Source organism: Saimiri boliviensis, chromosome 2, assembly GCF_048565385.1.
Source record: "Saimiri boliviensis isolate mSaiBol1 chromosome 2, mSaiBol1.pri, whole genome shotgun sequence".
NCBI classification, from domain to species: Eukaryota; Metazoa; Chordata; class Mammalia; order Primates; family Cebidae; genus Saimiri; species Saimiri boliviensis.
In genome coordinates, this window is record NC_133450.1 from 88,150,286 (window position 1) to 88,163,539 (window position 13,254).

The window sequence follows — 13,254 nt, forward strand, 5'->3', positions numbered from 1 at the left end:
ATTTGGCAAGAGTAAGATTTTAGACACTTGGCTATTTTTAAAATCTCCATTTCAGCAAAGGGGAGTATGGTCATGCTGAATAAAAGTTGAGAATTTAAGCGTGGTCTCTCAGAGAAAGTCTGGAGTAGTGAAATACCCTGGGCTAAGAGTTAGGAGACCTGGCTTCTGCCTGAGCTGAGCAGATCGTCTATCTACCTCACTCTGTGACTGGGGCAAGTCACGTGCCCCGACCACGACTGCTTCAGCAATGCAGCCAATGCCTTGATGCTTCAGATGGAAGTCCTGGCTTCTGAGTCAGTCACAGATTTTCATAATGGGAAGGAACTTTAGACACCATCTGGTCCACACTATCCTTGTTTAACAAATAATAATGACATGAATAATTATAACAGTTAGCACATACAGCATTTACTATGTGCCAGCCCTACATAATTTGTGTCCATCCTAAATATATATGTTTTCTCACTTAATCCTTAAAACAACCCCAGGAGAAAGGTACTACTATTATCTCCATTTCACAGAGGAGGAAACTGAACCGCAGGGAGGTCAAGTGACTTCTTCAAGGTGTCACCATTGGCAAGTGGCAGAGCTATGATTCAGACACAGACCTTTATATTCTAGGAGTAGAGAAACCACAGTTCGCAGATGTTACTTACATGACTTATACTGGACTGTACTACTTACATTAATGCTAGGACCACAACCCATGAGAGCCGATTTCTTGTCTCATGCTTTGCCTAATATATCAGTCGTCTCTCCTGCGCAAAGCTTTAGATATCAATTACAGTAACAAACATAATTTGCACTTAAAGAAAAAACCTAGGTTGTTTATCTGGAATGTATAATTCAGATACTAATTGTACACCAAGGGCAGAATTTCCTAGCCAAGGATGAAAACGTATTTTCCACTAAAAGTAATGGGTTGTGCATACCACTCTTGAAAGAAAGAACTGGACTTAGGATGTGTTGGTTTATGATTTATTTTCCTATTATACAACTGGTTTCATATAAAATTCAGTGACAAAGTGTAGCCTAAAATGAAGTCAAGAGTCTTAGTTAAAGAGAGAGCAGGTCTTAAGTCCCAAAAGAAACATCCGAGAAATTTAAGCAGCTTTGGAGAAGCAGCATCAAGACTTGGGCCATTTTCATGAAACTCTTAGCTCCCTGAAACACTTTGCAGGTATAAATGGGATAAGAGAATTAGAGCCCAATCATATCCTTTCCAGATAAATGCTAGTTGAGTTTAGGGTTTGGGCCTTCTACTGATGATCTCATTTAATTTATTCTGGAAAATGTCACACCACCTGTGACAAATCCCTCATTTAAAAGCACACAGAGCAAGCGTGAGGATGCAGGGCTCCCAGATTGCACTGGAAAGTGAGCCCATGCAAGAGGATGCTGACTTGTCTGGGAGCCTCAGGGAATCAGCTCAGCCATTTCGGGTCCCACTTCGGCATCAGTGCATTTTTTTTAGCCCAAGTGCCGTGTTCAAGGGCAATGCTTTGCCAAAGGCCTGTGGATTTATTTCAGGATTGAACATTTGACAAGCAAACAGGACAGAGTCACTAGTATTTATGGTAAGGTGGAAGCAAACATGAAGTGAGTCAGGTCATTTTTCATGGTATGTCAGCTTTCAATCAAATCCTTATTCATTTCTGAAAATTTCACTTTCATTACAGTTCTGCTTAAGGCTCATGCAACCAAGATTTCATGACGAAAATGGAAGGTTTTTGTTCTAGTTCAAGAAAAAAAAAAAAAAAAAAAAAACAACCTACCTCTGCTCAGCTTGGCTTCTAGTTCAAAGGTTTCTCTGTTAATCAAAAGAGCTGCAATACACCTTTTAATGCTGTTCAGTGGTTACAGGCCAGGCTTAAAATGTCCCTGCTCTTGAGGATTTAAATTTAGACCCATAAAGAGATGCTTGTGTAAAAACCATAAAGAACATTCAATTTGTTCTATTTGGAGAAAGATTTTACTGGAAATATAAATTTTCACTTAAAAAATCTTTTATGGGATACAGAGGTAGAGAAACCATCTAAAGAACACAGACATTATTTCTGTGAACTGAGGATTTCTGTGCTCAGTCTGAACCTGCTGTTTCTTTTCCATCTGAAGTCTTCATTCTCTCCTCGTATTAACTCAGTCTTCTCTACAGCAACTAATTGAAATATCCCAAAGGATTATAACTTTGTGTGAGGAACCACCAGGAGGAGCAGATCAAATTCAAAAACTACAAAGGTTCTTATCAAAGTTTTTCTAATAATAGTGCTGTACTTAAAAATCGATTAAATATAGCAGAGGATGTTAACACAACTTCCTTGAAATGGAAAGTTGCCCGCTGTCTGTGTTATCAACATTCTAGGTCACATCTCCCAAGAAGTAGTCATGTCCCAGCAATAAGAAAAAGACATTTTTTTTTTTTTTGGCATGGTGAGCCTTAAACATCAATTTTGTCACCAATATCCATCATCAGAGCATTCTGATAAATAAAGAAGCTAATTTCTGTTGAACACTTACAGCATATATCAGAGTTGCAAAACTTACATGCTTATGGGGGCTGTGTATATGATATAATGGTAGGGTTGGGATGGGCCATTAAAAGACATAAGCCTCTGGCCCGGCTGCTGACAGTTGGCTGGTGACCTTCGTAAATGCTGACCCAGTGTAAATAGATCATTTTTCCCCTCCCACAAGAAACTAAAATACCTGAATTTTGGGTGTAATTAGCCAAATTTAAATATTAGCAAGTTATTCAAAAATGTTAAAACTTTGCACTGGTCAAATAAATAAATAAATAAATATGCCTATGGGGGCCAAGTTTGGTTTGTGGACTGCCATTTTTTTTGGTTCACCTTAGATAGAAAGCAGTCCCTGGGATATAACTAAAGTAAACGACTAACGAAGTTGATGTGGCCATTCCCTGAGCTGACAGTTTCCTGCAGAATTCAAAGACCGTGGACGTCGGTTTTTGTCCCGTTTCGGATGCTGAGACGTCAATGCATGTCCTGGGGAAACCATGGGAAGCAACAGAGGGCGAAAAGCAAGAGGGCAGGGTGGAACACGCAGGGGCTCAAATGGCAAAGGTGAGTCGCATCATTTAAGTAACAGAACTCACGAGAAGAAAGTCAGACACACCCCTTTGACTTCAAAGGGCACGAACAGAGCATCCCAGTGGAAGCATGCAAGCCATTACCTAATTCTGCCATGGACACAGTTGGGGAAGTCTCTCCGTTGGTGAACGAACAGTAGGGAAAGAAGCCTGATGCTGGTGTGTAGTCACAGATTGGTTCTGGTTTGATTCCATTGATATCAAGACCTGACTGGTCTGGGGAAGGCTGTATGTCCAGGTAGAAGCTGCTGACGGCAGAGTCTGCCTTGCTCCCCTCGGGGGTGTGCCCGTCCATGTAGTTGCTGAGGTCGTCGTGAAGTTCCGTCAGCCCGTTGGCCGAGATGTTGTAGGTGGGCGTGAGCGGCTCCGCCTCTCCAGGCTGCTGCTGGTGGTCGCGCTGCTGCTGCTGCATCCGGTGTTTCTGCACTTCTGCATACAAGCTGTCTCTCTGCTTTTTCGACATTCGGCCAAATTTTACAGCTGGAAGAAAAAAAGCCAAAGCATACCATATACCATGCGCTTTTCTTCCATAGTCTCTCCTGCATGCGTTGGGGTTTCCTCTGAAGTCTCAGACCATCTCAATCCAAAACCGCATGACCACAAAATAGGGACATACCCAGAGGTGAAAAGGGTTCCAACCCACACAGGCTCACTCCAGCCCCCTCGACAGCAAACACAAATCACAGAGAAACGAATGTTTCAGAAAGAGACCAGGTACAGGTAGGAGGGGCCCAGAGAGATGCCACCTCTGTTTTCCTGCTGTCACATCCCCCCCATACCCACGGGGCCTGACTGATGACAAAACTTAGTGGACTTGTTCACTCTCCACCCGTGCAGCTACCTTAGGCTACCTCTTTCTCTCACGTTCAGACGAAGGCGCAGGGATGCAAAGACTTGCAGGGTCCCTAGGGGAATAAGCTATCAACCTCAGCATTCATTCAGTTCACCATCCCATATGCTTGAAGAGGTACTTCCTGATAAATGGCCAACTCTGCAGCTTCATTGTGAGGTGTCAATGAACTGGATGAAGCCTCTGTAATTCTTTGACTTCTATCAGAGTACCGGACCTAAGAAGCACCCCCTTCTCCACTCATGGCTCATGGCAGCCCCCGTGGAACCCTGAGACCCATCTTTATTTATTTAGAGACAGAGGTGTGAACACGGCTCACTGCAGCCTCAACTTCCTGGGTTCAAGTGATCCTCCTATCTCGGCCTCCTAAGTAGCTGGGACCACAGGTGCACACCACCACACCCAGCTAATTTTTTCATTTTTGTAGAGATGCAGTTTCACTCTGTTGCCCTGGCTGGTCTGGAACTCCAGGGCTTAAGCAGTCCTCCAGCCTCATCCCCCCAAAGTGCTGGGATTACAAACATGAGCTACCACACCTAGCCAGACCCTTTTTTTTTTTTTTTTTTTTTTTGTGAGATGGAGTTTCACTCTTGATACCCAGGCTGGAGTGCAATGGCGTGATCTCGGCTCACCGCAACCTCCGCCTCCTGGGTTCAGGCAATTCTCCTGCCTCAGCCTCCTGAGTAGCTGGGATTACAGGCACGCACCACCATGCCCAGCTAATTTTTTGTATTTTTAGTAGAGACGGGGTTTCACCATGTTGACCAGGATGGTCTCGATCTCTTGACCTCGTGATCCACCCGCCTCGGCCTCCCAAAGTGCTGAGATTACAGGCGTGAGCCACCGCGCCTGGCTACAAGCCAGACCCATCTTTAAACAACACTTTCTGCCGTTCTCATTTAGTTTCAAGTAGTCACCGCATCAGGATTTGGAAAGGACAAATATGATATTATAATATGATACGAGATCCTTATAATATATAATCCTTGTTGGGCAGATCTGCTTGTAATGCTTCTCTTTGGAATATGTCCCCATATTTAAAGTGGTGTAATCACTACAGTAACTTTCCAGTTCATTCAGAATATCAAATGACTTCTCATGAAACACCAAGATAATTGAAAAAAAAAAAAAAAAAAAAAAAAGCAAAACTATGATTTCTTGGTCTGAATTCTTTCATGAACTCATCTATTCTCAGCTAGACTCAGCCTCTGCTGGAGGGACTTAGCTATCCTAATTGGTTGTGGTTAAATTTATTGCTGATGGGGTGGATGAATTCATCCATTTGACTATCATTTTATTTCTAAGAGTCTAGGGCAGGAGGCAGGATAAATGGACATGAAGCTGGGAACCAAAGCTCCCATGGTGGCCAGGTGGTGAATTATTTTCTTGCCAAAGAGGATGCACTGTCTTTGTTCACAGAGGAAACAAGTGAGCTGGAATACTGATCACTTTCCAGTTTCCACAACTCAGATAACAAACTTGAGTGGGGCTAGTCAGGCAGGAACTGGGCTGATGTGGGCTCTGAATTTCAGAACTATTATTTTATAGCCTCCAGAATTCATTCTATACCTATGACAACTTGCACTATTTCTTATATGCAAAATTTTCAAAAGGCATACTAAAAGTGCTTAATTTTTTTGTAAAAAATTTTCTAGGACATCCAAGTGGATTAATATCCACAGGTGAAACTCTGGGTGACTCCACAATGATGACTTAACTTTTTTTTTTTTTTTTTTGCGACGGAGTTTCGCTCTTGTTACCCAGGCTGGAGTGCAACGGCGCGATCTCGGCTCACCGCAACCTCCGCCTCCTGGGTTCAGGCAATTCTCCTGCCTCAGCCTCCTGAGTAGCTGGGATTACAGGCACGAGCCACCATGCCCAACTAATTTTTTGTATTTTTAGTAGAGACGGGGTTTCACCATGTTGACCAGGATGGTCTCTATCTCTTGACCTCGTGATCCACCTGCCTCGGCCTCCCAAAGCGCTGGGATGACAGGCGTGAGCCACCGTGTCTGGCCCGATGACTTAACTTTTATGTTAATATTAACAACAGTAATCATATCCTGTAAGTGAAATAGAGGGACCAGCTTTTGAGAAAATACAAACATAACTTGTGATTTAACTTACAAATTGATGAGACAGACATAACTCTTATCAGTTTAGTACCATTGGAAAATGAAATCTGCAGAGTTGCATGCCACAGGAATTTCTGAGAATGGAGTGGAAGCTCTGAGATTTGCATCTTCCAGTGACAAACGCTTCACTTTTGTAGTGGTGCACAGGGTGGCCTCTTGGAATATGCAGGAACAAAAGTGAATGTATGCCTATGTAGGTCTACTGGCGCTAAGAACATCAGATTATGGGGAAAGCAGACTGTTGGAAAGCCTGCTCTGCATTCTGAAGTATTTTTCCACAGGCTGAAATTCCATAGGAGGAGACATTTTCCTTCAAAGGGATCTCTTAGGAGAGCCAGCTGGTATATTTGGAAAAATCCTTAAAATGGACCCGCTGTGCTTTCTGCCCAGTTTCCACGTATAAGCATAACTGTCTTGAAATCTGGTGTTGATTATTCAGTGCACTTAAGATAGTTTTCCAGGAGGATCTCGAAATGTTTTGTACTCGAATGGTAGACAGTCTCTATTCCTTAAAGTAGCTTCTTTTAATGAAAAGAACGCTTGTCACTGAGCCATGCTTTGCACTATTTTCACACATTCTGTATGTACAAATATTTGGCTTTGGCATGTGATTCAAAATAGCCAGTTAGCATAAAAGCGGATTCACTTCAATCTCCAATACACTTACTAGTGTAAAGCAAGTAACAATTCTGGTTCGGGTTTCCTATGTGCGACAAAGCCTAGAGGAGGCATCTTTATTAAGGCCCTCAGATGTCACTTACCGTTCATTAATCGACCCACCTATGAAGGCTGCAATACCAAAAATCTGAAGGTGCTCTGACCACAAGACACTTCTCCTCCACCCCACCCCACCCCACCCATCAGCAAGCCCACCGACTCTGAGGACGAGGAGGAGGAAGCAGTTGCTGTGAGTTCCACAAAGCTGCCAGAGGAGCATGGGGGGTGGTAAGGTGGAAGAACAAGGAGGGGGCAGGCGGGGCAGATGTTGGCAGATCTGAGTCCAGGTGTCAGGAGGCACTTTCACAACCCCGCGCAACTGTACAGCTCAAGCTGTCAGAGCTCACCATCTCGAGACATCCCTACGGCAAGGCATTTCTGTAATCGACAGTGTTGGCAGCGGTTTCTACTGGTTCGATCAATCAAACAGTTCTTCTGACGAGGACAGGAGTAGGTGGCATTGCTTTGCTGACTTCTCCTGAAAAAGCCCTGTGATTCGGTTATAAAACATAAAACAGGTTAGTGTCAGTATGAGCGGAATGAAACTAAAGGCAGGATGCTAGGCGCTGAGCAACATTAATATTTAATGGAGAATTAAAGTTGTAGCAGAATCATCCAGGAGACCATTAATGAAATTAAAGTCACTTCTTTTTCCTTGAGGAAAATTGATCCCCAGAGCCTAATCCTCCATCCCTCATACATGCAAAACTTTCTTTAACGTCCACACAAAGTTGCCCATGTAAAAGGCACAGGACCACGTCCCTGTTCTTGCCTCTGATGATCAAAGGCAATGTGCCTGACGGAATGATACAAAGGGACTTACCTTTAGCCTTTATCTCCAGTAGATTATTTTGTGAAAGAAACACAAAACACTTCCCTGGAATATCCAAGTTAAGGGAAATGCAGCCACACCATAACCTAGGGCGCTGTGAGCCTGCTACGCCATGGTAACCCCTGCTAGCCCATTTCAACACATGGCCCTTTAGGCGTTTCTCATTCCCCAAGTCTGAACCTACTGTTGCAAGCATTAGAGAACACTTGGATGGATTATTCTGACAGCTCAGTCGGAGTGGGAATATTTCCTTATCCCTGACAGTTTAGAAAGGCCACATGTTCAGAATCATGGCCTTTAAGATTTAACAAATCCAATCTGATGCTCATCAAGTTCCTCTCATGTGTCAAGCGCCGTTTTGAAAATGAGAGGGAATACAAAGATGGATAAAGAGCTACTGACCTCAAGATTTTAATTTTGTTATTATTTTTGCTAACTTCCTGAGCTGTATTCTTAGCTGATTAATTTTCGCTGTCTATTCTTAAAGTGTCAAGTTTTCTTTTTAGTGATATTTTAACAGCAATCCAAAAGCTTTACTATGTAGTATTTTCATTCTTATTCAGTGAAAAACATGTTCTAATTTTCGGTAATTTTTTCTTTAGCCCAGATTGTGATATAGAAGCATATTTCTGAATTTCTAAACACATGGGAGCTTTTTTTCAGGGGAGGGAGCAGGGTTTTGCTCTGTCACCGGGACTCCTGGGCTCAAGCCATCCTCCTGCCTCAGCCTCCTGAATGGCTGGAACTACAGGTGCACACCACCATGCCTGGCTAGGTTTATATATATATATATTTGTTGTTGTTGTTGAGACGGGGGTCTCACTGTATTGTCCAGGCTGGTCTTGAACTCCTGGCCTTAGGTAATTCTCTCGCCTTAGCTTCCCAAAGTCTTGGGATTATAGGCATGAGCCATCTTGTTATCTTTTTATTGCTGATTTATCTTTCAGTCGTTTTGCAAGTTAGGGATGTATGCAGAAAAAAAAACAAGGTAAGTAGAGTCATTTTTATGAAGCAAAGCCATGAAGGGTACAAGTGAGTATTATTATCTTCAAACTTTAATGGTGAAGATAGATGACCCCAATGAAGGTGATACTGGTGGGAAGAGGTAAAATCCTAAAGAATTAACAGAGTGGTAGGCAAATTGGTAAGGGTGCTCTCCCACCAAAAGAGTTTTCTGAAGGTCAATTTGGTAGTTCTATAAAAAAATTTTAAAAAAGCCTACCTACTGAGCTAACCTTTTAAGGAATACACCTTAAAGAAATATTAAGAATGATACAAAGATTTTTGTACAAGGGCTTTCTTCACAGTACTACTATTATATAAAAAATGTAGAAAGATCCTAACTGTCCAACATTACTGAAAGAAGAGTCACATTGTACATTCATACAATGGAATTCAGCAACCACTACAAATGGTATTTCAGAAATATAATTATTGATATAAAAAAGGTGATAAAAATAAACCAATGATTTTTTTTAAAAAAGCAACTAAAGAGCTAAACATAGTACAATCCAATTTTTTGGGGAACAAAGGGTACCCATATATTTACTATAAAAGCAGCTTTGGAAAATTATGCCCCAAATTGTTGGCAGTAGTTGGTGGTGCCAATCAGATATTAATTTTCTTTTTGTTCATCTGTGCTCTTTTTTTTTTCCCCTACAATAGGCAGGTGGGAAGGTATGTGGGCAACTTGAGAAGGAGAAGTGTGCCTGCCTTCCTTTGTAATGGCTGGGGGCCTCTGTAGACCAAATGGATGTATATGACCTCAGTTTCCAGTTCTTTGGAAAACCCAACCTGGGATGGGACAGGGCAAGACCCTGACTTCTCACTCCTCCTGCTTTCAGCCAAGCTGCTTGCTAACCTTGACATGGGCAAAGCTGGGTGCCTAGTGTCTCAGACTGTCTCTCTGTTGTACTTTACCCTCGATCAAGTCCCGCCTTTTCTGTAAAGCAATCTCTCTCTTCTGAAAATATCTAACGCTGTGTTTTCTATTTTATTTCATTGTTTGTGTGTGTGTTTCCCCTGTGAAAAGGAAGTGAGAAGTAAAGCTTTCTTTGGGGCTTACTAGGGAGAATTCAAGAAAATATAAACGGTCACAGAGGCAGATAATCCTTAGAAAGAGATACAAGGAGGTCAGCTGTCTGAGTATTCATTTTCCTCTGAGACACATAATCTCTGTCCAAGCTGAAAGGTGTTGATCTCTTTCTTGAGACTCTCCCACCATTCATGCCCTCATGTAAAGGCATCACTGTGGCTGCCTAACGTCAGAACTTTATTTGCTTCACATTAAGCCTGTTAGAGTTTCTCGTATGATCACTGAATGTGGGGAATGTCTGAAGGATCTTTTTTCTTCTTAACTGGAGCTAGTACTTGAGGGCTGCCATGCTATTTCCTACATATATCTTCTAAAGCCCAGATCCTCGCACCTCTCACCTTTCTTTCTAGGCTCTTTTCCACCTTGTGTATTTCTTCTCAGAACCCTCTTCAGTTTCTTCACTCCTTCTTCTTTTTTTTCTTTTTTAAAATTGAGGCAGGGTTGCGCTATGCTGCCTGGGCTGGTCTCAAACTCCTGAGCTCAAGCAGTCCTCCCACCTCGGCTCTCCAGGTAGCTGAGATTACAGGAATCTGCGAACCCCTATATCTGGCATTATTTCTTCATTTCTTTCAAAAGTCTGAAATCCCGAACTAGACACAGGTCTTGAATAACGGTCAGATCATTAGTGAAAAGGAAGCCTCTTTTTGGTTTGCACACACACATTAGGTTAACTCCCACCCACTATGAATAAAGTTCAATACTGTTAACAAAGAAGCCATATATAATCATCAGTGAGCTCTGCTGTAAGGGGACTCTGAGACGGCATGAGGGTGAGAACGACAGATGATCAGGCTCAATGAGTACCTATATTAACCGTATCTTTTTCTCCTGTATTTTGGATGCAGATGTCTTAGAGCTTTGCAGACCCTGGAGGGGCTGCTGTTGCAGGGCTGGGTAACTCCTACACAGAGCAACAACCTGCTGGCAGCCACCTTCCACATGGAATCCAACTGGCCAGAGCCCACACCCATGACACCGCCTTCATCAGGCCATTACCCTTCCAGCCACGATTCCCCCGCCCCAGTCACCCTAAGGCCAGGTACCTGACAGTCAGAACAGCCTTGACCTCTCAGCGCTCTCTAATGGTTCAGACTAGCCACTCCTAACCCTGCTCACCCTGCTGCACCTTCCTCCCTGTGGAAAACACAGTGGAAGCTCTCGGCAGTGTCTCCCCGCCTCCCTCTCCCCTTCACTGATCCCGGCGCTTCCCCGTGTGTCCCCTGGGGCACGGCAGGGGCCCCGTCTCTAGGGATCTGTGAGTCCAGCAGTCTCTCCTTAGTCCCTGTTTTGTTTTCCTTGTTTCAGTTACTTGCGTCAACTGTAGTAAGAGAATATTAAGATATTCTGAGGCCGGGCACGGTGGCTCAAGCCTGTAATCCCAGCACTTTGGGAGGCAGAGGCGGGTGGATCACGAGGTCAAGAGATCGAGACCATCCTGGTCAACATGGTGAAGCCCCATCTCTACTAAAAATACAAAAAATCAGCTGGGCATGGTGGTGCGTGCCTGTAATCCCAGCTACTCAGGAGGCTGAGGTAGGAGAATTGCCTGAACCCAGGAGGCGGAGGTTGCGGTGAGCCGAGATTGCGCCATTGCACTCCAGCCTGGGTAACAAGGGCGAAACTCTGTCTCAAAAAAAAAAAAAAAAGATATTCTGAGAGAGAAAGGGGAGAAGTGAAGCAAAGAGAGAGAGACCACATTCATATAACTTTTATTACGGTACATTTTTATAATTGTTCTATATTCTTATTATTGTTGTTAATCTCTCAAAGTGCTTAATTTATAAGTTCAGCTTTATCACAGGCCTGGATGTATGGGAGAAAACAGTACCTAAAGGGTTCTCAGTTTCAGGCATCCCCCTGAGGCTAAGGGGGTATTGCTGTGTAACAAACTTCTTCCGTTTTGACAGTCACTTCCATATCTGTGTCTTCTGATAGCTCATTAAAACAAATCCCAGCTGGGCACAGTGGCTCACACCTGTAATCCTAGAACTTTGGGAGGCTGAGGTGGGCAATGTCCCTGAGCTTGGAAGTTGAAGACTAGCCTGGGCAACATGGTGAATCCGCCGTCTCTACTAAAATACAAAAAATTAGCCAGGTGTGGCGGTGTGCACCTGCAGTCCCAGCTACTCAGGAGGCTGAGGCAGGAATATCGCTTGTACCCAGGAGGGAGAGGTTGCAGTAAGCTGAGAATGCACCACTGCACTCCTGCATGGGCAACACAGTGAGATTCCATAAAAAAAAAAAAAAAAAAAAAAAAAAAAAAAAAAAAAAACACCCCAAAAAGCAAAAAAAAAAAAACCTAAACCCACCCCCCCCGCCACAAATCCCAAGTACCATTAAAACAGCACTGACTAGGTACTCTATGCTTTATGCAGATTGTGACATTTACTTCTGACAGAGTGATACAGGGCAGGTGCTATCATTTCCCTGGTTTGAAGGCAGAAAAACGGAGGCTTAGAGAGGTGTAGTGACTCGCTCAGAGTCCCACCTCTAGCATGGGGTAAGGCCAGGATATGAATTCCCATAGCTGAACTCCAAAACTTACACTGTCGTTTTGCTTTTCTGCTTGTCTTGTGTGTCAAAAGAATTCCTCCTTAGTTGTTCTCATACAGGGCAACCATTAAATGAGGTAGTGTGAAAGACAGGTTCTACAGAATAAAGCAGCGAGAGTGATCTACTCTGAAATTAGTGTTTTCCCTCGATCAACACCTTTGGCTGACCCAGCTTCCTACTGCCCAGACATTTTACAAAATCTTGCCTCCTGATCTCAATTAGGAGTCACATAAGAAAATTAGTCTCATGAGTCCATCATGTTTCCTCATTTCTGACAGAAGCTTTATGCCCCATTTGCTTCACCTTACTTATTTCAAAATGACTTTAGCTCATTTAAGAACACAAACAGACAAACAATGAAACTTAGTGCAATGGTAGAGAGTAACCACCATTAAAGATGTCTGTGTAATTGTGCCATCAATTGCAAGGCAAATTCATGAAGCATTCCATACGTGCTTTGAGCAGTGGCACTGTGGCGGGAACCCATGTCCGGCTTCCACGCTATCTGCTTGGAAGAGGATTACCCTTATTTGGAAGTCTCAGTTTTCAGGATTTGGGGAAAGCAAGCACAGAAGCAGACATGCCTTATTCTTTACAACATCATTTATGCCTCAGCTAAGTCAGCTGAGCCAAAGCCTGCTGAAAAGTTCTGTGAGTGGCACAGCTAAGAACCAGAAAGGAGATCTTTCTTTTGGATTAAGTCAACAGAGTCACGCCCACAAGGAGAACTATCAAATATCAGCTATGAGAGGTGAAGTGAGGTTATAAGGTAAGGGCTGAGAAGGGAGAAACAGGGTAAGTAGACCTCCATGGCTCAGACGAATACTAAACTTTGCATTTCAGAAAGATACCTTATGATACCTAATGAGGTATCATAAGGTTGCTGCTCCTTTTTCTTTTTAAAAACCTCTTGTTTTCAGTATTCCTTGGGGGGGGGGCGGTTATCAGAGAATTAAGAGTTTA

The 13,254-nt window shown here is 43.3% G+C and overlaps 1 protein-coding gene across 4 annotated transcripts in view; it reads right to left on the reverse strand.

Moving 5' to 3' along the window:
* The window catches only part of RORA (RAR related orphan receptor A), a 739,946-nt gene that overhangs the window by 13,828 nt on the left and 712,864 nt on the right, over positions 1–13,254 (reverse strand). For all 4 annotated transcript variants that reach the window (XM_074393852.1, XM_074393853.1, XM_074393851.1 and 1 more), the window contains 2 exons: positions 7,159–7,300; positions 3,194–3,589 (listed from right to left, as the gene is read on the reverse strand). In XM_074393852.1, the coding sequence (XP_074249953.1) occupies positions 3,194–3,589; positions 7,159–7,300 (538 nt within the window). The remainder of the gene's footprint in view (positions 1–3,193; positions 3,590–7,158; positions 7,301–13,254) is intronic.